The sequence below is a fragment of the Halichoeres trimaculatus genome, unplaced genomic scaffold, assembly GCF_033239565.1.
Source record: "Halichoeres trimaculatus isolate MK-OKI-2021-1 unplaced genomic scaffold, fHalTri1.1 fHalTri1_scaffold_7, whole genome shotgun sequence".
NCBI classification, from domain to species: Eukaryota; Metazoa; Chordata; class Actinopteri; order Labriformes; family Labridae; genus Halichoeres; species Halichoeres trimaculatus.
The window spans coordinates 7,824,553-7,850,623 of NW_027437185.1; the positions used below are offsets into that span (position 1 = coordinate 7,824,553).

Consider the following 26,071-nt stretch of genomic DNA (forward strand, 5'->3'; position numbering starts at 1 on the left):
GGTACCTGGATGCATCTTTGTGACTGTAAGGGAGTGGAAGAGTAGACAACTTTCCTTGCTGGACATGAACACAGCATTGCAAGGTTATATATGGAAGAATCAGTGTGTTAAATTGAAAAAATATATAAAAATAATAAACATATTATGATATTTTTTACCACATAAACTCAAAAAAGTACCGAAAAGTGGTACCGTTGAGTACCGGTACCGATTGCCAGGTACCGGGCATCAGTACCGTATCATTTCAAATGTGAAAGGTCTCTAGTTACCGCTACTTAAGTTCCCCAGCCCTAACCTGTATAAACACAAACAGTCAGAGGGGAAAAACAGGAACAAAATGGAAAGATTTCTTCACCCGCCTGGCCTTGTAAAGACAGTTTCAAGAGGAGACACAGACACCAAAAAGAGAGAAAATACAAAGAAAGTTCTACAGGGAATAAATTTAGTTCTTGGGTATTTTACCATCCCCTGAAAAGTCCTCGTCTGGTAGTTCTTTCCAGAGTCAGGGAAGTTTTATGCACAGGGTGTGTGAAAATAAATGTGTCTGATTTGTACAGTACTTGCATTTTTTTTATTTTTCTCTATATCCACAAAACAAAAACCTCACACACAACTGTGACTGACCTGGTTCAGTAACTCCTTCACATTCAAACCCTGTGTTAGAGATATGAAGTGTGAACTGTCAGCAGAGTGAATCAGTCATTAAGTTTACATGCATGCATGCTGTGGTCCGACTAACGTCATAGCTCAATCATAAAGTCAAAGCAGATGTTTTACTCTTGTCTGTTTATACATGCTGAAAAGAGAACTGGACTTCTGGCTCACTCCACTTTGGTAGGTGGCGCTGTGTCCTTTTTTAATAAGTGAAGCTACGTGCGTATAGAACTCGTTTGGTTCATCCAAGGAAGCAACATTTAACAATGGCTGAGATGGATGCAGCTAACACTCTTTATGATTCTTACAAACTATATGTGGTAGTTTCAATGCACTGTGTTAGTTGTTTTCCAGAGCAGTGACTCTATTATTGTCATCGACTTCCTCTTCTGTGTGAAACCTGCTCACACTGAACGCTGGAGCATACCAAGACCTGGTGAGTCCTACTGAGGCCAACCACAGTATGATAACAATTGCAGTATCTACATGTGTCAGTCGAGCTATGCTTCGTCCATTCTTGGTCTGACTAAGCTCATAGTCTGATTTCTTAAGCTGCATGTAAATGTATAGGATGCATGTGTGTTGAGTTTTCAACAAAAGTCCTGTGGAATGCATCCAAATGTTTCTCTACTTGAAAGGAAAAAAAAAAAAACTTATGGAAAGGTTTTTTGTAATCTGAAGCCCCCTGTGAGGGATGCATGTGACTCCAGTAAACAGGGTCATTCTTCAAAGTGAAATACAATCACCCTCTGCCATTGCTTTGAAGATTCTTCTTCTACACTGCAAAAAAAATAAATCTGATCAAGTGATTTTCTCTGACTTTCAGTAGAAAATGTCTTTTTAAACTTAACATGAGCCACATTCACCTGACCAGTCCAGAAAAATGTCTTGTTTTAAGTAGTTTAAAGACAAAAAATAAGTTGAAATTGCATGAAATCCACAAGTAAAAGGGAAAAAAAACTGCCAATGGAACATTAGGAAAGTTACTTTTACTAAGATATTAGTCTAGTTTCAAGCAAATGTTAGAAGCAAATTTTAGAACCATCCATAAGTACTAGCAATTAAGATCTCATTTTTGTCTTGAAATGAATTGAAACAAGACATTTTTCTGGACTGATAAGTTGCTAATGTCAAGTGATTGGACATTTTTTACTTAAAATAAGAAAAAAACACTTGATGATATTTCAGTTTTTGCAGTGTAGCTTTTAGTCAAACATGCAGACTTTTCAAATCTGCTTTTTCTCCTTTAAAATCTCCTCTCGGCCTGTCTGTTGCCTTCTATGGTGCCACCATTCATTCTTTGACCTTCATCTCTTTTTTACTGCCTCCTGTTGGTAAGGTAGTGTAGTGTGATTACTTTTATTTCTTTTCTATACATGACCGGCCTGATTTGTGTCATCTTCACAAGACTCTAGACTGTGGTGGAAGAACAGGAACAAGAAGTTTCTGTGCAGTCATGGGCACCACTGAGGATTTTCAGCCCCATGAAGAAATCTCCGATTGGAGCCCCATGCCATCTGAAAATGTCACACTGTGAGGACATGGATGTGTTATCCTCCTGCATGCTGTGGAACTCACTGTCTTATTACTTGATGGCTCACAGAACATGAGAGAAGATATTTTCCAGTTCCAATATCAATTTCACAGTAATTGTTGTCAAGGAAAACTCACAAAATCCCTTTTTTTGTTCAGATTTTTTAAAGGTGAGATGCAACGAAAATACTGAAGCTTTAACAAGAACATAGAAAAAAGACTTCCATCTCTAAACTGAGCAACATTTGTCTTCTTGAATGTAGGTTTCAAGCAAAATGTACAGTTTGATATTTTTGATAGTACACTTGACAGAAAGAGGATCATACTGATGATGCATAACTGGAGCTTTATGTCCTTAAAGGCCACCATAGTTTCACTAAAGGTAGAGGTAATGGAGAGAGCGTTTCAGTCTGCATGTGGGACCTATGATAATGGTGTGAAACACGTACGTGGACACAGACACCCCCCTGCTGTCATTTTTATTTCAGTTATTTTGTATTATATATTATTCAGCTGTTAAAAGACAAATATTCAGGCACTATTGTAAATTTTAGTAATTTTTGCTGGTTAAAGGTCCCATATTATACAAAAATCACTTTATTAAGTCTTTTAGTGAAATTTGTAGGTCTTTGGCTCTCCTCCCAGCCCACAAAATGTGATATTTAATGACAAAACCTGCATTAAGAAGTGCTTGTGAATGTAAAATTTTGACCTAAAATGAGCTGTTTGGATTTTGGGGCTTTGCTAACGTCAGCGATTCCCTTTTTTTGACCAATGAGGAGCAAGTCTGACCTGATTGGTCCACCGGAGCAAATACCCCCAACCCCCTCCCCGCCCACTCCTCTCCAGAGAAATCTCTCCAGCAACAGGGAGAGGAGTGTGTCTGTTTTTGGCTGTAAACGGCCACATAGTTCCATGTACAAGCTTCCCATCTCAGAAGAAGACAAGACTAAGTGGCTAGAGTTCATTTCTAAAGGAAATGTGCCAGTTACTCAGTAAAACTGTGCATGTGTGTGCTAGCCACTTCACGGTCAATGGCTTTTTGGACAGTACAACAGAGGGCTAGCGAATAGACTGGTCCTTAATCCAAACGCATTACCAACCATCCACCAACAAACCTCGGACCCTGGAAATATCTATTAAATGCTGTGTGCTGTGGAGCAGATGTAAGAGCTTTTCCTCAGTGTCCCCCCTGTCTCTGTGTTAGCTTCAGGATGCTAACTTTAGCTGTGGTTAGCCTGTTGTTTTAGCCTGTTATGTTACGGTAAACAAGCTTTGCTGTTTTCTAAACATTGTGCAGTCAGAGCTCGTGGCGCCGCTCTCAGTGACACAGAAGAGTGGGGCGTTATTAACGGTGGGTCATTTACATATGAAGGTCACGCCCACTTAATCGGAGCGTTCTGAACAGAGGGGCTATGAGAGCCTGGAAACAATGCTGCTGTGCTTGATTTATTGGCTTTTTGGACCAAAACATGTCACTACCATTTCATAAAGACATCAATGATCCATATCAAACTGCAGAAAAGGAGCAGAATATGGGACCTTTAAAATGAGCAAAGCTGGGTTCGGGTGTGAACATGTCATTAAGTAGACCAGGATGAAAGGCAGGATGCAGCGCGTTGAATTTCTGTGCTTGTGTTTCTGTATTTTCAGGTGAGAAAAAAGTTGCGAAACAGCGGGTAAATGTAGGAACACGAATGAGAAATGTGTATGAGAGAAAACAGACTTCTGTTCATGTGAATAAATCATTTACGTCGAAGTTTTGCGGGTTGATTAGTTGTCTTTGAAGTGCCACACCTGTAGTGGTTGCTTGCTGGAAAATGCTAAGCTAAACCACCTGTAGCTTACTTTAAAATTTACTGTGTGAGTGTGCAGGATGAGCTGAAAGTAAAAGTTAATTCTAAAAACCCATGCAGGCCTGTAACGTCGATCATTTGTCCAAGTGTGCAACATATTATCTGACCACTAGATATTGCCACATTTTCCTACTTTTATACACCAAGTTGTCAATTAAAAACCAAATACTTTTAGTTGAGATGAAAAAAGAAAAAGTCCATTGATTCAGATTTAATCAAGATTTCATATTTGCTGACCCGAAATCCAGAGAAGTTCGTTGAATATGCATAAAGACAAACTGTTCTGGGCCTGCGCCGGGCTGTGACCCACTATCAGAGCACAGTGCACGTGTAAACACAGCCTCAGTGAGCTCATGTGAAAACTGGGGCTTGGACCGAGTCTTGGCTGAGCGGCAGGCCGGGCCCTTTGGGACAGAGAGGTGCATCTGAGCCCAATTAACCTCTGTCTATATCTCTGTGTGTCTCTGTGGGCTCAGTGGACGAGCCCGGGACTGAACCATGACAGGCTCACATTGCAAGAGCAGAACCCTGAAAAGACTTCACACAGAAGCAGATGCATAGATTGTTGTATTTAAGTTAAGCGTAGAGCTAGAAGTCCCTTTTTCTTACCATAGGGCATAAAGTCCTCCTTAGCTTCAGCGTCTCAGAGTCTCATTTGCACATTCCCACATGCTCGGCACACCTCGGCTGCTCATAATAAATAGGGGAGCCCCTCACGCCACAGTGCATGCTGCTAAATAAATAATGAGCTATCAAACACTGCCGATTTATGTAAAACCATCCAGCATTGTAAGCATTTATTTTCCTTTCATCGCTGGCTGAGAGAGTAATGGGCTGCACACTCGGCTCAGAGCGGGGTGTCACTATCAGGGTTAAAGCTGTCCCGCAGTGCTGATAAAACGCATTAATTCTGCCTGGATTATTACGCCCAAAATAAGTGTCAGCCTTTATTCGGCTCCCCAAAAAGATGCTCAAATTATTTTTCAAGTGGTTATAATGTGTCAGATTGATGTGGAAAGTCTTTTTCCACACAGATTTAGAGCGCTTGTAAAAAAAAAAAAAAAAAAAAGCTAATCTTATTTTCTGGGTTTGGTTACAAAGCCTGTAGAGATATAGAAAATGTGGAATTGTTGAAGATCTAATTTTAGACGCTTAGAGATGAGACACATAAATGATCCAAGCCGTATTTATAACCAAACTATGGTCAGAATGAGGAGTGACGCTCTTTTAGTGACTCTGACGCTGCTCTCACTTTAAAAAGTGTGAAAAGGAAAAAAAGGAATCACTAAAAAATGACATCTCAACTCTCAGCGGCCTTGAATCAGGCTCTGGTTTGTGTCACACAGCATTAGAACAGGCGTCAACTGAAGAGCTGTTAACTTTTAAAACAGCTCAGAGGTAAAACTATCCAGAATAAGTTACTGGAGTCTGAGAAGTATCATGAATACATAGCCGACCTTTGTGTGGTGCCCCCCTCCTCTCATTTTCTACCTACAGGTCTGAGTGGTGATAAGAACAGACGTTTCTGCTTGTATCACACTGTCCTGATAGTGAACTTACATACAGCTAGCTCATTTTCTTTCCCAGGATCCTGGTACAAATATTCCAGAGAGACAAAGCTGATTTCAGATCTTGTCTTTCACCGTCTCGTCTCCTCCTGCTCACTCACAGAGTGAATCGAAACACAACACACGGATCTGCCTTTGGACCTCCAGAGGATTAAACTTGATCCCGGTTGTTTTCTCTTCTCATTGCGCTCATCCTTATCATTTTTTCATGACTGTGCTGCACAATAGCTAAGAAGTGACACCATTTAAACTGTGCAGTGACATTTGGTTTATATTTCCTGGGCTATCTGGAGAAGGCCATTTTTAAGCCGAAAAGAAACTCAGCAGTACTCTGTGAGCAGAATGTCTTATGTTGGTAAAGTTTGTACTGCAAAAAGCTGAAACCTAAGAAAGTTTTTATGCACTAATTAAATAAAGAGTCTCATTAGACTCAAATAATACACATTCAAAAAAAAACTGAAAAATGTCTCATCTCAAGACAATGAAAGACAAGAATGAAGCCTGAAGTACTTGAAAAAATCCACCAATGAGAGAGCAAAACAAATTTGCTTGCCACATTTCTTAGAAGAAAATAAAAGAAAGAAAAATGACTCAATACAAGAACCTAACCCTGTGCAGCGTGACCATGGTCTTGCTCCGATTGTCAAACCCCACTGGAAGCAGCACGCTGAGCAGCGCCATACCGCTCAATCTGGAGGGGGAGGGCTGGTCCTCGGAGAATCACAGGCTCTTGTGTGAATAGCGATATCACATGATCACCATCCACTCCCATAACTTTTGATATGTCAGTCCACACCTTGTTCTTTCTGCCTGTATCCTTATAAAAAGGACGTTTGGGATCAAACAGAATGTTCAAATTCTCCACTTCCAACATCAGCTTCTCTTCATCCATGGCGTCATGTTGCGTCGTGGATCCTCTGACCAACCGTTAACCTGATGCACATCCCTCCAGATTTGACGCATTTATAACATATGGGGGAAATTTACGTTTGAGAGTACCTTCTGGGTACTTCACACAGTGACTTCCTGTCTAGTGCTTTCTTATCAACAGTGAATTTACGAGGTTCGGAAGAGGCTGCGCAGAAAATAGACCTGAAGCGTATTTCTTGCGCCTGGGCACGCGCCAGCGCCTCAGCAGCGCATGCAGTGTAATTTGCCTGATAGATTCCAATGGAAGCTTAGTGCTCTGCAGTATGTTTCAACAGTGCAGCGCTGCGCGGCGCGTGCAGTGGAATTTAGAGGTATACGTGTACAGTTCTGGAACCCCATTGGCAGATTTCTTTTACTCTTTGCAACAATTCTGGTGTCATTCTTTTCTTTGAATTTCATGAAATAAGGATTATCATCTGTTCTTGTCAGGTAAATATGGCTCATATACATCTAATAAAGGAATTATACTTTGAAATTGAGACATAATTAGACTTAAGATATATATATATATATATATATATATATATATATATATATATATATATATATATATATATATATATATATGTGTGTGTGTGTGTGTGTGTGTGTGTGTGTGTGTGTGTGTGTGTGTGTGTACATATTTGCACTGCAGGATAATCCATACACTGTATATTTAATGGACATTGTCTACTCTGTTTTTGAAACTGACTTTAGAAGCAAATCAACTATTGTAGCCATATTGGAAGTGACAGGGGCTTCACGTATAGCTGTAGGGTAAGATATGTGACCTGAGCTATGCCTCTGATTGGGCGAGCTCATGATCTTAATATCCTCTAAACTGCAGAGTTAGACAAAAATACCCTGTAATGAAATTAGTGACTCAGACAGGAGACATTTTTGTGAACCAGGCTGTAAATAGGTTAATTTCTGCCGTGAAAACAGCTTTTTTAGTTTGGTGTGTATTTGACGTCCTGTACTTCTGAAGCCAGCCTCAAGTGGACACTCAAGAAACAGCAGATTTTAGCACTTCAGGATTGTCTCATATTTTTAGACCAGAGATTGGTGCTTGCAAAGCAGAAATGGTTTTAGAAATCAAATGAATGAACTAGCTCCTTCTATAAAGACTTGAATGTTGTGAATGCTTTTACTTCTGATAGCAAATTGCTCCTGAGGTACCACAACTCCCAAAAGGGAACCTCCTGCTGTTTCTCAGCGGGGTACTGACTACATCCACTTTCAAACCATCTGAAAAGTCCAGCTTGTGCAATAAAAACAGAAAGCCTTAGTTTCTGTTGTTTAGCTTCTGAAGACTGGAGGAAATCTAGGGAAGGAGCTCTAGATTGCCAATGGTATCAACCGATTCAGAGACGACCTGTCAATGTTATTGAGTCCCGCTTATAGCAGTATCAGCTCTCCTGACTCGTGGATGGTCTGGGCTTACATTCCATACCTCAAGGTAACTTGGAATCTCTCCAACAACCACTGAAGTTTCTCCCCTATTTCCTTCAGTATGATGAGTCTCTTTGTCTCTCCCTTTAAATTCCAGCTCATGAAGGTGTCCTCTTGTGTCCACAGCAAACAGCATATCATCTTTGACAGAACCACTCCGGCTAACTCTGGTTGTATTTTTGTAGAGTCTATTTCAACGCGCGCGGAAAAGGGAAGCTGACCAGTGTGTCCACGCTGCTTTGTGAATAGTGCAAAAAAGTATGTGTATCTATATATAATAATACGATAAAGCAGGTACACTCCTGCAAGGAAAAAAAAAAAAACTAAGCTTACTGCCATCAATATGGCTGCACACTTTATACCAGTGTTTCAAATAACTACTACAATTTAACTATAACAAAACAACTGTACCATTTGTACTGTGGCTGTAAAAGGTCATGATGAAATTCTTTTATTTTCAGTGTTTTCTTGAGACAATGATATAATTTACCTTTTTTTAGGGTGCCAATTATTTTATCCAGTTTTCTTGAGAAAACAACGCTTGTTTTTCTGCCATAACAAGATAACTTTCCGGCGATCTAAAGATCACATCAGGAGGTTGAGGCCTGACATTTGCCATAAGGTGACGAGCCAAGCTGTAGCACAGAAATATTCTTCACTTTCCTCCATCGTGTGGGCAGCTGTAAAAAGGCAGCTTGGCATAATGTCTTAAAATAATAATAATACAAAATGAAACAAGATCTCATAAAAACAACTTAAGTTAACTTATGCCAAGAAAACTGAGAAAATAAATTGTATTTAATCCTGACCTATTAAGGCCTCCATGGAGAGAAACTAGAGATCTGTTTGAAATCTTCCTTCAGTTATTTAAGTGATTGCTGCTCTTGATTTTATAGAGGTATATAAGGGCTTTGGTGGATGTTTCCTCTGCATTCCTTTCAGTCGCCATCTGTAGCAGCTCCTCTTCTGTTTACTCCAGTTCATGCAGGTATCCTTTTGGTTCCAAAGTGAATGGAACTTTATCGTCGCTGTCATAGTCACTCATTTTGAATTTCCTACGCTTCCTCACAATCCTTAGAGTACAAACAAAAGAATTACGATACTTGATCAAACTTACACGAGGCTACAACGGGGGCCCGAAGCATAGCTTGTTTACATTCCCTACAGCTGAAAGGAGGAGGGGGGACGGAGCGCACTAGCGCTGTGTGGAAGGATACATGACCAGTTTGTTAGGTCCGGATAAAAGTTTATATTTCCGAAGACTTAATGCACTTAAAAAATATTTTATGTATTGTATTCTTACACTGTGGTATTACTTTTTGATTTTAGTTCTTGTAGGCAGAGAAAATAGCCTTTGAATCTGGTACGGTATTTCCCTGTTGGCGCCTATTTCCTCGTCACCAGCGATTAGTCTGTGTCTTAGGACGCGGTCACACTGGCCATCCAAAGCGTGCCGTGCTTAAGCACGATTGCCCCCCTGCAGCGCCGATCCCCAGCTGGAGAGTACGGCCGGCGGTCACACTACCCCAATATGAACCAGACTTTAGCGGGTATCAACACGCGCACATCCCGCCTACGTCATCGTGAAGCATTTGTTTACATGAAGTGTGATCTCATCAGAGTCAGCACAATGAGACACAGAGAGCACTGCTGCAACTTTAGAGACTTTTGGACTTATATTAAGTCGTTTTCGCCTGACACGGCTCTCTAACACCCCCGCTTTGTTTAAAATGATTGTCGAGAGATGCGCTCGTGGTGATTGTATGTAATGGATCGCACGCGCTGTCCGCGTGCTTGTGCTTGTTTATAAAGTAAACCGTGCCGAAGCCCACCTCTTCGAAGCGTGCCGAAGCACGGAAGTGAATCGTGCTTGAGCACGGTACAGTTGCGGTCACACTGGCCATTCCAAACGTGCTTTACGGCTGAAGTGTGCTTAGGCACGGCACGGCACGATTGGCCAGTGTAACCCGTACTTACTCAGGGAGAGGAGACACCTTTCTACTGTATCTAATGTCCTTAGTGGTCCCATAGAGCTCATACAACCCCACTTCAAAAAAACTGAACTATCCCTTTAAATGCAGAACTTGCAGAGGAAAGCGCACAGTGAACACTGGACATGGCGTCACAAAGTGCGCACATTCTAAATGGATCGGAAGAGGACCAGAGGACCACCCTCAGCACCCCTACTTCCCACAGCCTTACGTTCATTTCCTCTAAAACAGAGGTCCCCAACCTCCGGGCCATGGACCAGTACCAGTCCATGGGTCAATTGGTGCCAGGCCCCACATAAAAAATATTTAACCTACACAATTTCAGTGTGATTTATTATCTGATTCTGAATGATGTTTTATTTTGAAAAATTTCCGGATTCTCTCTGTTGTACCCGTCTATGACTCATTATTGACGCCAAACCCTCGAAGCTAGCAAAATAGACAAAAAAGAAACCAAACATCTTTGGAAAGTTATTTAGGCAGGGTCAAAGAGCCAGAGAGGAGACAGAAGAAGAGGAGGTCCCTGAAAATACTGTCTGACATTAAACCAGTCCGTGGTGCAAAAAGGGTTGAGGACCACTGCTCTAAAATACACCACATAACAACTTAACAAGAAATATACGGTTGTTTTTAAAGGAAATTAACATACCTGAAGGATCCTGTCTATTTTTCCCATTGTCACGTGTTTGGCATCTTTGAATGAATCATATCAGTCCATCCTCTCACGTACAGCTACCTTCAAGCTAGCTTCATCTGCCTTCAAGCGACTTCCAGGTTGCGATTACCAGAGAAATAAACTGATAAAACCAAAATCAGCTGTGGCCTGTAATTCAACTCCCCTATTGTTTTTATTAAAAAAAAAAAAAAAAAGGGAATACAAACCGTTTTTCAGTGTTTTGTTTTTTGACTTATAATTGATTATCAATCGAACAAATGATGCACAGATTCCAAAAGTATCTTAGTTCTTGATGCATGCCTTGTTCGAATTGATCCACAGCAGACAAACTGTGCCTCAGATCTATCTTGTAATCACAGCGTCTCTCCGTCAGAGGAAACTAAGGTGCTTTTATAAGAGAGAAAAGATAAATGAGAGTGCAGAGCCAGTCTTTGACTGAGAGGCTGTTTAGATAAAGAAACACAGAGTTCCTCTAAACACTCAACACACTTTTCCTGTCAGAGAATTGTCAGGTTAACACAAGAACAAACTTTATTGCCATCAAAAGACTTTTTCTAAACTTTTTTCCTCTGAGGAAGGAAACACTGCGCCTACACTAACACAATGACGTTTTCTGACACATTTCAGGCTCCACAGGTGCAGTGAGTCAGCGTACTGATAGATTTGACAAACAAGAAAATCTATAACGAGATCCTTTTCCTTTACAGTAGAGTCCTTTCTTATTAAAACTTGTGGCGTGGATGTTTGAAGGGATGCTGCGCGTCTTGTTTTCAGTTTGAAAGTGTGAACCAGTGATCCTTCGCTCACCTCTATTAGAGAACACGGTGTTCTTCGCTCGCACTGCAGCGCAGACACCCGTGTTAGATTTACAGCTCGGAGCAGTAAAATCTCAGTGATCTTACTACTACATCATGTTCAGGCCGTTTTTTACAGCGTACATTAGACTTTCATAAACTGCAGACTGGGCTCTCCGTGAAAGACTGCAGGCCTCTTCTCTGTGGATCACCACGTGACACGTCTTGTACAGGGACCAGATTTACCGCGGGCTAAACGACTGTGGAGGACGCCTTGCACCCACCGTGCTCCTCGTTTTATGCCCCTGTATTACTGTGATGTGCTGATTTTACTGCTTTGATATTAAATTCATGTAATGATGTCACATTTCTTTGCAGCTGAACTGGCAGATAGATGTAAGAGGAGGTGAGGGCTTTTTTTTGTTGGTGTTTGATGAATGAGCGTCTCTCTGTGCCACAGACGCAGTCTATCACAGTGTTAGGCAGGACTCAGTCTGTAGCCTGAGAGTCTGTACTCAGGGTGAAGGATGACAGAAGTTACTGCTGCTTCTTCAGCAGCAGCCTTGAGTCGACTGTAAGTTAAGTTTAAAGACGAGGCCCCCAAACTGAAGACCAAAAAAATATATCACTAAGAAGAATCTTTGTCGGTCACATAAAAACCCTTTGAGCCCTGATCAGGAGCTGCACTTTGGCAGTGTGTGGTTCTGTTACAGCAATGTGAGTGTATGTGAAGGAGCACAGACCTTTGTATGAGTGAATCAGAAGTAGTCATCTGTAGTATATCACAGATACACTACAATGCATGTTCACTACATTATAATCAGTATTATTTTACTTAAATCTCAGTTTTAGCTATAGCTAGACTTCTTTCTTTGTTCTGGAAATACAAGCACCCTTTACCCTTTTTTTTTGCTGGGTGCCGCCCTGCTGATAGTGGTTGCCTGTTGCAGCAGCTCTTTCTTCTTTGTCCGTTTCTTGTCATTTTTTGTCTCTTTTTCGTCATCTTTGTATTTGGAGTGGATCATTACGTTGTATTAGTTGGTCGTGGACACCAAACTGCTTTTGTCTTCAGTGATATATTTACTGTTTTTGCTCCTGTGTTTGTCTGGAGATCCTACATGTAACTATGGCTGCATTTTTTAAATGTGAAATCAGCTCTTAAAAGCCTGTAGCATGTCAATGCTAACTGGTGCAAGGCCTGATGTTTCCCCACAAGGTGAGGAGAAGGAGGTGAGGATGACGTGCTGGTTTTCAGGTGTGAGCTAAGAAGTGACAACATCGGCTTTTCCTTCCATCCATCGTTATTGGGAACGTAAGATCTATCTACAATAAGATGGACAAGCTAGCTGTGCTAACCCAGCAACAGAGGGAATACCAGAAGGCAGAGTAGCATCATGCTATTCACAGACATGGCTAACACAGCTAACACCAACACCACACTGGAAGAGCTTCACCTGCTGTGAGCAGACAGGATCCAGGAGACAGAGACTGAACAGACTGCTGAAGAAGCTCAGTCCTGGACCCTGTGGAGGTGGAGGCTGGCTGAACTGGACAATGATGGACAAGCTGTCATCATCTATTTTCTTATGGACCTTTTTGCACTTTCTATACACTGTCTTACTTTTGTTTTCTTGATTGCTACTGCATCTCCTCCTGAATTTCTCCTCGGGGATCAATAAAGTATGTTTTCTATTCTCTTCTATTGTACTTTATTCTATTCTATTTGTATTGATCTATTCTTCCGGTCAAAGCCTGGCAGGCAAATGGTTTAACTTGTGAGAACACCTAGGTGAGAAAAAACAACCGAAGGACCAAGGTGCTGGGCTCGGTTGGTGCGGGAAAAAGGGTCTCTTTATTCACATGAAATCAAAACACATTGTTAATACAAAATCACAGTGATGTACTGGCAAAGAGAGAAAAAGCAAAAACAACAAAATCACAGCAATGCTGGAGAAACAACTAGGAAAGGGAAGTAACAACAGAATCCTTAGTTTAAAATTGGCTTTCAGAAATTCTTAACAAAAGAGCTCTGAATAAGTAGATTGGATTTTAAAGCTCAGACCTTAGGAAACACACTTGGCAAGTTAAGATAAACAGGCACAGGACAGAGGGAGATGAAGAGTACTTAAAGATGAACTAATGGGGCCCAGGTGGAAACAATGAGGGCAGGGACCACAATCACAAAGGCTGGAAATACATCAGGGCTGTAAAAAGTTCAGTTTTAGTCCTAAAAAAAAAAAAAAAAGAAAAAAAGAAAAACAAGCAGCCAACGCAACTCCAAAAATATGACGTCAATGCCAGAGTTCTAAAAACTGCAGTTCTCTGAGTGTCCACTTGAGTCTAGCTACAGAAATGCTGAAAACCACAAACACACCATGTCAAAATAGACTATGTTAACAGCGGAGATAATTACGTATGGAGGGTTGTCTTTTTCAAAACTTGTTATTTTTAAGTTATTAAACCTAAAAGTTTTACCTATTGAAGGGCATGGCTTACTCAGTGGCTCCAATGAAGCTTGGCTGAGTTCATCATTTCTAGTGTGACTCTGATGTGACAGCTAGCTTCAAACCTCTGCATCAGAAATAGAAGCTTGATGTCACAAAGATAACATCCATGTGTTAAAAAGTCTACATGTCTGAGATGTTGATTCATGACTGAGATGCTTTGCAAGCTACTATGACTTGATGCTGTGTCTGGGTCTTACAGTTTGTTTTAGAATCTTAAATGATTTGTTCAACAGCACTTCTGCTAAAAGGCAGCTTTCTTTGTTTGAGACTGGAAAAAAGTATTTCATTTCTTTCCTAAAACTTAGCACAACGTGAGAGTAAATTTGTGTTTGGTAGATTATTCTTTGTTGTGGAAATAAGTTGTATTTGTCAGTAGCTTGGTTAAAATGATTCTCTTTAGGGAGAAAGAAATCGAGTTACATTGTTGATCTCATTAACATAATGAAAGTAAAGAAGACAAAAAGATTTTAAGAAGTCTGGTTCGAAAACAAAAACAAACAAACAAAAAAAAACAGAAATACACTCTTTTATGTTGTGATGGGAATAGCAGTTATTTTCAGTTTACTGAATCAGTAGAATCAGTTCAATCAAAAGATTTGTTTACCTACTCCCCAGCTCTGCCTGCAAATCAGAGTTTTGTGAGTAAAAATATGACTGCATTAAGTTATGTTCACAATCGTACAAAGAACAGCTGGTGGAGAATAATAAGGCAACGAGCTGAGAATTTTATCATCTAGTTTTATAGCCAAGCACATTTGCACATACAAGGAATTAGACTTGGTGTGTTGGTTGTAACGCTTAACAAGAAAATAATGAAAACGCAGATAGAATATAGGAAAAGTTATAATATGAGATATACAAATATGTAAAAGTATATAGAGAAACTAATATATATATATATATATATATATATATATATATATATATATATATATATATATATATATATATATATATATATATATGTGGATATTTACAGAAAAATGAAATAATGATAATTTTGAGAAACAGAGGATACAAGGTGCAGCTGGACCTTTAGCTTTAGAATGATAAAGCTAAAGTTTGCATTAAAATCAGGTTTACATTTTCCCTGACCGTTTTATTACGTTCAGTGAAAGAATCACTCACTGACTGACTGAGAGCCTCAGTGAAATTAAGAGGGAGGACGTGCTTAAGTGAACCTTTAGGGTCTGAAGAGAGAGTTACGAGAAATGGGAAAGAAGGGAGCACGACCGAAGTTGAAAAAAAAGTGACTCTCTTCAGTAAGTGATTCAGTTCAGTTCACTCACCAGATGATTTGATCTTTTTGAACGAATCATTCATGAACTGCACACCACTAGTTGCAAAATTTACAGACTGTTTTTTTTTAATAGTGTAAAATTTGAAGCCATTCCTTGTTCATGGCTTAAAAAAACAAAAATCCTACTTTTCTTGTCCCACTTAACTCTACTTAGGGAGGATTTTTTTTTTTATTATTATTATTTTTTTCTGTCTTAGGCTCATTATATGAAAACAGTCTTTTTTTTCTTGTACATTAAATGAGAAAAAAGGATTAATCTTCACCTTTAAAGAGTTCTGAATCTTTAGAAATGTTGCTTTAGTCTTGCTGCATCCAAACATCTGCAGCAGGTCAACAGGTGTCTGTGATTCAAACAGGCTAAAGCCACTTCCAGTGTGGAGGACAAGCTGCCACCTTACTAAAACAAAATCCACTGAAGGTTAACAAGAGCAGGACAGAGAGAGCAGACTTCTCCTGGGTTTGTCTCATGAGTGAACTGCAGTTACTTTTCTGTCCAGATGGGGGGGACACATCAAACGGTACATCCCAAGCACAAGACACAGTCCCAGCTCATTCACAGTGGGACAAAAGGCAAGGAACAAAAAGCAAATAAGGGGTGTGACACTGAATCCCTTTAAGCACATATTAAAATGCTTTATTTTAATCCAACAAATAGGATTAGAGCGCTCAAGATGCAAGCTTTTTCCAGTGTTTGGACACAGGAAGCAGAGTCTCAGCCACATGGCCAGACTACCAACGACAGCTGAGACGGAAGCAGAGGCCCTGCCAACTGTCTGGCTCGTTCTCTAGTAGGCCTGCTTCCCTCAGGCCACTCACAGCCAGAGCAGGAACATGTCCAACCCTGTCAAATATCAGCACACCCCTCCACACACACACAGACCCATGTTTTAATCCACGCACCCTGATGAGGAGTGTGTGATTTGCTCTTTTTGTGCAGGTGGCCGGGGGTCGCCTGTGGAAGCAGCTTGTCAGAAGTCGGCCACACCCCGGCGTGTGTGTGGATCAGTCAGTGGAGTGAGTGGGCACTTTTCAAGAATCAGGGATAGATTGCACGAGAAGACGTGTGGATTGAAGCTGGACGGGGAATAATTGAGATGTGGATGTTGGATCAAAACATGAGAAGTTACAGTTTGAAGGGTTTGAATACACGGCTGGTTTTGTGGAGCGAGGAGTGGGATTGTGTCAAAGAAAGAAAAGCATACGAGACGTGGTAACAATTCATTCTGCAAACAATACGACTGAATGTGTTTACTCTGCGTCCCGTCAGTCAAATGTGGAGTGAATGCAGTCGGGGACGACTCATCATCGTCTCGTATGTTTATTTTAAAGCAGAATCGAAACGTTCCATTTGAGAAAACCATCCTGAAGTAGAATGGTTCGACGTTGAATGTAACGTTGAAGAATACAGCCCAAGCTTTTGTCGCCTTTCCTGTAAAGTCTAACTTGAAAAGAAGGTTTTTTGAAGCTTTTCAACTCAACAGGATGTGGATTATAGATTTTCTCTTCTTTTACTTCTTTTGCTTTTTTTAAGTATCAAGAGAAAACCAGAGAAGTGATGTTCACCTGGGAATCCTTTGAGCTAAGGCAATGAAATGCTTTTATTTTGAAAAGCTTGGGACAATAAATACATCCCAACAGGTACAGGGCACCAATAAAACTTTTTTTATTTTATTTTATTTTATTTTTTAAAAAAGATATATCATACTTAAGTGTATAAAAATGCAAATGAATATGGTAAAAGCAATTTAAAAATGAGTATGAGACTAAATTACTCATAAATTAGGTTCTGCAGAGATTATACTTCCTGTTTTGAGGTTATGTCCCATGTGATTTGGCTTTAACATGAGCTGAATATTAGAAAATATTACACTGTGAATGAAAATGTACTGTTCAGAAAATGGTTTTACATCACAGATTAAATAATCCCTGGCTGGATGTAACAGCGAGGACAGAGGGTTGAGTTTTTAGGATGCCATTAAATTCTTATTTAAAAAAATAAAATAAAATAAAAAATAAAATAAAAAGAATTTAAAATAAATAAAAATAAAATGTTTGAAATTGCAAAATATTTTATTTATTTAATTATTATATATATTTTTTATTTACTTGGAGTTTCATCCCACCTGCACACACTTTTCCATTTTATCACCTGAGAGAAACTCTCAGTTTGATGAGAGATGTCATCCATCCCCGCGCTGCCACGAACACACCCATGCTGTGAAATCCATACTTCCCATCTTCCCTTTCACCAGCCGGTGTAAGGTGTGCGTCACTTGGCTCGAGCACCTGTTGCAAGAGTAAACCAGGGGGGAGGCTTCCGGTGAGGCCGCTGACACTGTCAGGTTTCAGGTCCGACTCCCAGCTCGGCCCTGCCAAGGGGTGTCGGTTTTATGGACGTGCGCCACGCTGCTACTTCACCCAGGGATACCTCCTATAAATAAATGATAGATAGATAGATAGATAGATAGATAGATAGATAGATAGATAGATAGATAGATAGATAGATAGATAGATAGATAGATAGTCCCTGACAGTGACTTTAAAGGGCTAATTTGCAATTTTGGAAATAATTAAAATCGGCAGCACTTGTGTAGCCTTACCTTTAAGCGCTTTTCTCCTCCTCTATAGCTCTCCATCCATCTCCTCTCCTCCTCTCCTCTCCCATCTCTCCTGTAAAACACATGCAGGGAGGAAAATGTGAACCGCATAAGCCTCTGATTGACTGATCTCCCACCTCCTTCTCCCCTTTTCCCTCTTGCAGCCCGTCTGACTGCAGCACTCTTGAATAATAACCCCTCTCCTCCTCCTCCTCCTCCTCCTCCTCTCTCTCCTTTCCTCTCCTCCTCTCTCTCCTCTCTATTTAAAATGCCGCTCACAGGCGCGCTCCCGTGCCCGGTTTTTAAGCACACACGCACCCTCTGTCGTTCCCTTTCCTACATCTCTCCGATCGGACCTCGGGGACGCGCTCAGGTCGTGTCGCGCAAGTCAAGTCCAATGCGACGATTTGGCAGGTAAAGCGCTTTTTTTTTTGGCACACACACACATACACACATACGCTTCCCTCCAACCTTTTCATCCGCTTTTCATCTCCATTCCCATGGAGCTCATAAAGAGGAGAAAATAAAACAGGTGAGCCTCTCTGTCCCAGAATGACGATAAAAACACAGAATAATCAAACTGACCTGAGTGTTTCAAAACATACAGTAAAGCGGATCTGTTTCAAGGTCTGGTGTGTTTCTTATTTTCCTTTTTTTGTCTCTGTGACGGACCCCCTTTCTCTTTCCCTCTCTCTCTCCTTCTCTGCTCCCTCCCTCCTCCCCTCCCCTCCCTCTCTCCCTCTCCACATCTCTGCATTCGCCTCTGTTAGTCGTGTGGGAAGCTCAGTGAATGCGGCTGCAGAAGGAGCCAGCATACTTATGCGTCTGACACGGATACTGCTCTGTCTTTACAGGAGGGGAAACTAGCCTGCCTTCACCTCGTTAGGTTCTCTTCATTTCGCTCCGATTGGATATTTTCTGTGGCTTCAGAACATCTACATTTCCTCTCTACAAGTTTTTTTTGTTCTGATCGCATCTTTTGTGGAGCGTTATGGGAGCGGGAGGAAGCGCGGAGTTTCCAGCGGCACCTCACTTGCACCGCAGCGGACTAAAGGCAGAATAACTGCATTATTCATTTTTACGCACCGGTTTCTGTTTTCCTGACTTGTCTCTGTCGCTCATTACTGTACTTTTCAGATTTTTATTCCTCCAGGAGAGGCTCAGAGATCACCAAAGCTCCTTTTATTATCTGTATTTTCAATAACTCCATCGGATGGACAGTGAAATAAGCATCTGCCTCTTTCTTTAAATGCGCTGACCGCTTTAAAAATTACTGTTGCGGACTGAATTCACGCTTCACTCTATGGAGAAAACTGTACACGCAGCCTGATGGGAGCTTTTTGGCTGCTGCCGCCATCTGAAGCATTATCCCGGTGCGCAACTTCGCCCGAAACAAACCAGCATTTATTCATTGGATGGTTGGGGGTTGCTGAGCCGAGCTGAAGCCAGACGCACAGTGCTGGACATCCTCTCTTTCCCCCCTCCTCCTCTTTTTTTTATCCTCTCCTCTGCTGACAGTACCTCTCCAGAGTGCACCCACAACAACGCCAAAAAATGACGGACTTCTTTCACCGCATCACTGACCACCTTGCGCCTGTTTTCACGCCTTGGAGTCGCCGGACGCGCAGTCAAGATCTGTAAAAGCTGTCTGCCTCTCCCTTTCTCTCTGCCTGTCTCTCTGCGCTGCTCGCTCCTCTCTTTTTTTTTCTCTCTATCTCTTTCCTCCTCCTGCAAACAAATGAATGCTCTCCCATGGAGGTAGTACAACCACCTTGGGGACCGAACGACCAAAGGGGTGATTTTTCCAAGCAAGAGGAGCCCGTCAGTAAAAGACGCATCGGGTGAAATCGGAGCTCCCCCCCTCCACCTCCCCACCCCTCTCCATCTCCTCCGCTCCCCCCCTCCTCCTCTCTTCCAGTTTGCCTGGCTCAGGTTGATATACAGTAGCCTGCATGGAGATATAGGAGCTGGAGGAACCTTGTTGCGCCCCTCTAAACTGCTTGTGTTTGACTTCAGCTTGGAGGAGTGTTTGCGCACGTCTCCATCCATGTCTCACCAATGCTGCCCCGCGTCTCCGGAGGGAGCCGCATTCATCACACCCTCAGCTTTGGGTAGGTCTTCATTTATTTAGATTCTCTCATTGTTCATTTTTCATTACCTCTGTGCGTTTCATTTTTTTTTCCTGTAAGATCAGAGAAACATCTTTTTGTTGGTGTATTTGGTGTGTGTTCCAAAAAGAAAAGAGGTTACGAGTCAAAAAAATGCGTGCAGCTCAAACCCTCTCAATATGTCAGAGATGGGCACAGTCCCAAGTCTTCATCTTCCTCCTGCTCTCTCAGTTGCTCTCCTAAATAACCTGAGTGTGCAGCTCAGCGTTGATGCAGCCACTAGCTCCGGATGGAAAAAAAAAAAAAAAGGAGAGATAGAGAAGGAGCTGGAGCCGTTTGACTTTGATTATGTTAAATATGCTGGAGCAACATAGGCGCTCGCTGTCTTAGACGTTTTCCATCAGGGTGCTTAAAGCTGGAGATGTCAGAATGAGATGAAGAGATGTGCAGCAGATCAAGCTTTAAATAATGTTCAGAACAGGCAGTTCTTTTTCTGCGTTTTCACCAGATCTGCATCTCTTTGACTGAGATTGAGTCGTTTTTTAATGTCAAAACTGTTAAAAAAAGACTCAGAAATATATCTGATCATTAACACTGAAGCATGTTGATTCATTTGCATATTTACAGTCGAGGGAAGAAATGAGGGATTTCTGATTTAAAATAAAAAAAAAAAAGATTAATTTTGGTTTCATCAATGTTGAATATATTTTTTTGACGTTTTGTTTTCTGTGTGTTTATGCCTGTGTGTGTGAATGCTGCATGCAACTTTTTTTTTTTTTTTTTTCTCCAAAGGTTACTGAATGGTTTTCTGGGGGAGGATTACTAAACGGCGAGATGCTGCTCGTATTCCTGCTGGCAGCCTTTTCTTCCATCTCGGGCTCCTTCTCCTCCTCCCTCTCCTCCCCCTCCATGTCGGACGGACCCCAGATGGTCGACCCGTCCGCCTCGGACTTGATGGCCGAGACCTGCAGCGCCTGCTCCTGCATGTCTGTGGAAAACGTGCTGTACGTCAACTGCGAGAAGATCACCGTCTACCGGCCCACGCAGCTCATCCCGCCGGCCTCGTCGCTCTACCACCTGAACTTTCAGAACAACTTCTTGATAATCCTCTACCCCAACTCGTTCCTCAACTTCACCCACGCTGTGTCGCTGCAGCTGGGGAACAACAAGCTGCAGAACATAGAGGGTGGAGCGTTCATGGGGATGAGCGCTCTCAAGCAGCTGCACCTGAACAATAACGAGCTGAAGGTGCTGCGAGCGGACACTTTCCTTGGGATAGAAAACTTGGAATACCTCCAGGCTGACTACAACTTGATAAAATACATCGAAAAGGGAGCGTTTAACAAACTGCACAAACTGAAAGTGCTCATCCTGAATGATAACCTCATCCAGGCTCTCCCTGACAACATATTTCGCTTCGCCTCGCTAACGCACCTGGACATACGAGGGAACAGGATCCAGAAGCTGCCGTATTTGGGAGTTCTGGAGCACATAGGGCGGATTGTGGAGTTGCAGCTGGATGACAACCCCTGGAATTGTACCTGTGATTTAGCACCTCTCAAGGCATGGCTTGAAAACATGCCGTATAACATTTTTATTGGCGAGGCCATATGTGAAACACCCAGTGACTTGTATGGGAGACTCCTCAAAGAAACCAACAAACAGGAGCTTTGTCCCCTGGGAACAGGAAGTGACTTTGACGTGCGGATGCCGCCTGTACTGCCTGATAACGGACAGTCGCCCTCCAAAATGTCCCCGACCACCGTGGCTCCTTTAGCTACGAAATCTCCAAAAACCACTGACTCCTCTAAGATTTACGGTAACGGTATCGTGGCTGGTTTACCCCCCTTTGGAAGAAACAGTCAGATTTCTTCCTTTCAGACACGGACCCCTCCTCTGCTGTGTCCACAGCCATGCAGCTGTAAAGCCCACCCCTCTGACTTTGGCATCAGCGTCAGCTGCCAGGAGAGGAACATTAAGAATCTAGCTGATCTCATCCCCAAACCCCCAAATGCCAAGAAACTTCACCTGAGTGGGAATTACATCCGTGACATCAGCCCAGCTGATTTCCAGGGCTTTGAAGGTTTAGATCTGCTCCATCTTGGTAGTAACCAGATTGTTACGGTGCAGAAAGGCGTCTTTTCTAACCTCACCAACCTGAGGAGACTGTACCTGAATGGGAACCAGCTGGAGCAGCTGCACCCAGAGATGTTTCTGGGCCTCACCAATCTGCAGTATCTATATTTGGAATACAATGCCATTAAAGAAATCCTGGCAGGCACGTTTGACTCCATGCCAAACCTTCAGCTTCTCTATCTGAACAACAACGTTCTGCGGAGTCTCCCTGCCTATGTGTTCGCCGGCGTCTCTTTAGCGAGGCTGAATCTGAAAAACAATCACTTCATGACCCTGCCGGTGAGCGGTGTCCTGGACCAGCTGCGATCGTTGACCCAGATAGACCTGGAGGGGAACCCCTGGGAGTGCTCCTGCGATCTTGTCGCCCTCAAACTGTGGCTGGAGAAGCTAAGCGACGGAGTGGCTGCCAAAGAGGTGAAATGTGCATCCCCCGTGCAGTTCTCCAACATCGAGCTGCGCCACCTGAAAAATGAGATTTTGTGTCCTAAACTGGTCGCAAGACCTCCGTTTATCCACACGAGCGCCACCCCTGTCCTGACCTCAGTGTCGCCTGCTGGCGTTGGAAAGGCACCACCTGGAGGGCCCGTGCCTCTTTCTATAATGATCCTCAGCATTCTCGTAGTGCTCATCCTCACTGTGTTTGTGGCCTTTTGCCTTCTAGTCTTTGTCCTGAGGAGGAATAAAAAACCCGTGGGCAGGCAGGAGGGGCTTGGCAATCAGGAGTGTGGCTCTATGTCCTTGCAGCTCCGCAGACACGGACACAAATCTGGCAAAAAAAGCTCCATCCCTGGAGACGACCTGGGAGGGGAGGCGTTCATCCCCCAGACCATCGAGCACATCGGCAAGAGCCACACCTGTGGGATCGGCCGCTCCTCGGACATGGACGCCGGCTTCAAGTTTGCGGACTCGCAGAAGCAGAAGATCATCCTCCGTAACAGCGCTGACAAGGATAAAGACTCGCTTTCCACTCTGGAGCGCAACAAGCGCCTGAGCACCATCGATGAACTCGAGGAGTTCCTTCCTCATCGAGAGCCCAGCATGTTCATCCAGAACTTCCTGGAAGGCAAAAGAGATTTCAACAGTATAGGGATGGGCGGTTACGAGATCCGCTACCCGGAGAAAACGCTAGATAAAAAGATGAAGAAGTCGTCGCTGATAGGTGGGAACCACAGTAAGATCGTGGTGGAGCAGAGAAAAAGTGAGTATTACGAGCTCAAAGCCAAGCTCCAAGGAACACCTGATTACCTGCAGGTGCTCGAGGAGCAGACTGCACTGAGTAAAATGTAGGATTCCTGTTCGATTTAGTGCATTGATCACACCACACATATACAGCTGGAGCTCCAGACACGCAGACAGACAGGCAGACAGACAGACGGCCACACTCATCTACCTTTGTTTGAGGTTTTTGTGTTCTTAAACACACTTACACTTCTACACAGCAAGATCTCCTGCTTTCTGTCTCCATCCTCTCTGCAGCTACACACACACACACACTCTTACACACACACCCCCACACACACAGCAAAAAAGTGCCTTCTGGAAACCCTTAATGACCAATGCAGAGACGGACAAAATGGCTCCACAGAACAAATGCTATAAGTAGAATCAGCGTGGATCTGTTTCACAGTAAAGACCTTTTTTCTGGATTATCAATGCCACATGTATGAATCCTCCATACGTACCGTAGGGCATCCTTAAAGCAACCAGACAGTCACAGTGTTTCTGCTGCTATTGAAATTGGTACTTATCTTCTGATTTTTGTTTGTTCTTGTTGTTTTTTTCCCCTCTTCCTTTTGTTTTTTTTAATTTTTTCAACCAAATCAAGGGTCTTGAAGACAGTGCTTTGAGAGTTTAACCAGCCCACCTTCAGCCCTCTTTTTCTAGAAAGAGGCAAAAGGAGGGGCTCATTGGTTGTTGTCTTTTGCTTTGGAACGTACCAAGAATCTCTGCGTCTGGGTTGAACGTAACAGAGCTGGTGACTCAATGGATGCTACTTTTCTTTTTTCGTTTTTTTGATTTTGACTTTTTTGTTAAAACATGAGAGGATATCTGTTTGTTCTTTGGGGGAAGCTTTCAGGATTCCTAATGCAGACTCTATGCCATCTTGTCTGGATTACACACCAGTAGCAGTGCACCTGCTCCTTTTTTTTCTGGAAGGCTCTGGCTTTCGAAAGCACTGCAGGACTTTTTTTTTTTTTTTTTTTTTTTCTCGTGGAATGATTTCATGACTTGTTCTCTTTGTGTAAAGAGCCATGTTAAATATAGTGTCTTCTGAATGGAGTTGTGTTCCTCTTCAAAAATTGCTACTTACAGTAACTGTATGTTTTGGGTGAAATCTAACGGCACATACTCTGTCAGAGGACATTGTTTCTGAAAAATGAAAAACCCAAGGATATCAAAAATTTACAAAGCTGCTTGCTATGTAAGCGTAACATGGAATATATTTTGTAAGTCTTACATTATTTGTATCTGTGGGACTGGTTTGTAAATTACAAGGAAGGACAAACACCTACACATACACACCTACACACACACAGAAACACTGTACGACGGAGCATCATCATCAAGAGACTACACGCCAGAAATGTCAAATAGATCAATCAGTGATTCAACTCCCTTTGTCAGCTCTCAATTCGTAGTACAAAAAAAATTAACAAACATAGTTAATTTATTTTTCTATGCAGGATTATTTAAAGAGTTATTGGTATTATTTAAAAAGAATAATACACAAAGAGTGGAAAGGACTTGATTGAACGATGCATCAGAGCTTATTCAGGAGTGACTGTGGAGTCGATTCAAGGGTTTTCTGTTTCACTCAGTTTTTTCTGAAGAACTCGACCCGCTCGACGAGGGGTTGTGAAATGTGATCTGTGATGTTTCCTTTTTATTGTGTCGCACGACAAAAAGTTGAGGCCTGATAGAGTTTGTGAAGTTTCAAGCAGTTTCCTTATTCTTATATCTCCCACAGTATCTTGTAAAAGGTTTCTTATTAACATTATGCAACCAAAATAAATGTGCATTAAACTCGATGTGGTTCCAGCATTGTTGGGACGTGGGGGCGGGGAGGGGGCGTGTTGTCCGAGGTGGTTTTGTGGGACGAGACAGGCTTGCTAATTGAAGCTCTAAATTGTTAGACTTGGGCAGAATCATATCATCAAACATCATGTGCAATATTAGTAAAAATGCTCAGTCATGATGGCTTCAAATAATTTTATTTATTTAGTTTGAGGTTATATTGTCAAGGCAGGTACTATTTGGAAATTCTTTTATCAACCTAACTCTATCTGGTCCTTTTTTTTTTAAAGTATTGTTACGTTCAAACTATGAGTGTTTATTGACATTACAACTGAATAGAATGTATCTTGGAAAGTATAATAAATACAATTTTTTATCGGTCATAAATCTCCTGTATATTGGTTAATTTTCTCTTGTATAATCATGTTGAAATTAAGGTATTAAAATCAGCACCTATTTGCACTGTGTCCCCCCATTTCTTTTAGCTGCTGAACGGTGCTTTAACGGAAAAGAAAACTCTCAAACTGCCAAGTCCTTCCTGCCCTGGGTTGAGTTTTTTTTTCACACAGAACCAGTTGGAGAGTGTCCAACAACCAGGCAGTCACACAACCCATCTGAAGTGACAGAATGTTGTACTTGTTTTGTTCATGTTCAAACACAGGCCGCCCTTCAAGCATTAGACGTGTTTGCTCAGCTGCTTAGTGTGAGGAAACTGGATGTGCAAAACTGCTGTGTGTTTCACTTAAGATGTTGGAAACCGCCTTTTTGTGGCCTTGTCACAGACTTAAGAGATATATCCTGGATGATCCAACAGTTTTTGAAGCTAAAATGCTAATTCTGACAAAATGTTGCTGCAAAATGTAACAATATTCAGTTTGACTGTTAAAATATCACTAGGCACTGCAAAAATGACATCTATGCAAGTGTTTTTGTCCTATTTCTTGTAAAAACTGTTTCATAATACTTGAAATGAGC

General features: G+C 42.0%; 1 protein-coding gene across 1 annotated transcript; it reads left to right on the forward strand.

The window, feature by feature from the left end:
• The first annotated feature begins 18,614 nt into the window (after window positions 1–18,614).
• Window positions 18,615–25,866, forward strand: slitrk4 (SLIT and NTRK-like family, member 4). Its single transcript, XM_074674410.1, has 2 exons — window positions 18,615–19,948; window positions 20,738–25,866. The coding sequence occupies exon 2, from the start codon at window positions 20,780–20,782 to the stop codon at window positions 23,366–23,368; it is 2,589 nt and encodes an 862-aa protein (XP_074530511.1). The 5' UTR covers window positions 18,615–19,948; window positions 20,738–20,779; the 3' UTR covers window positions 23,369–25,866.
• Window positions 25,867–26,071: the final 205 nt, after the last annotated feature.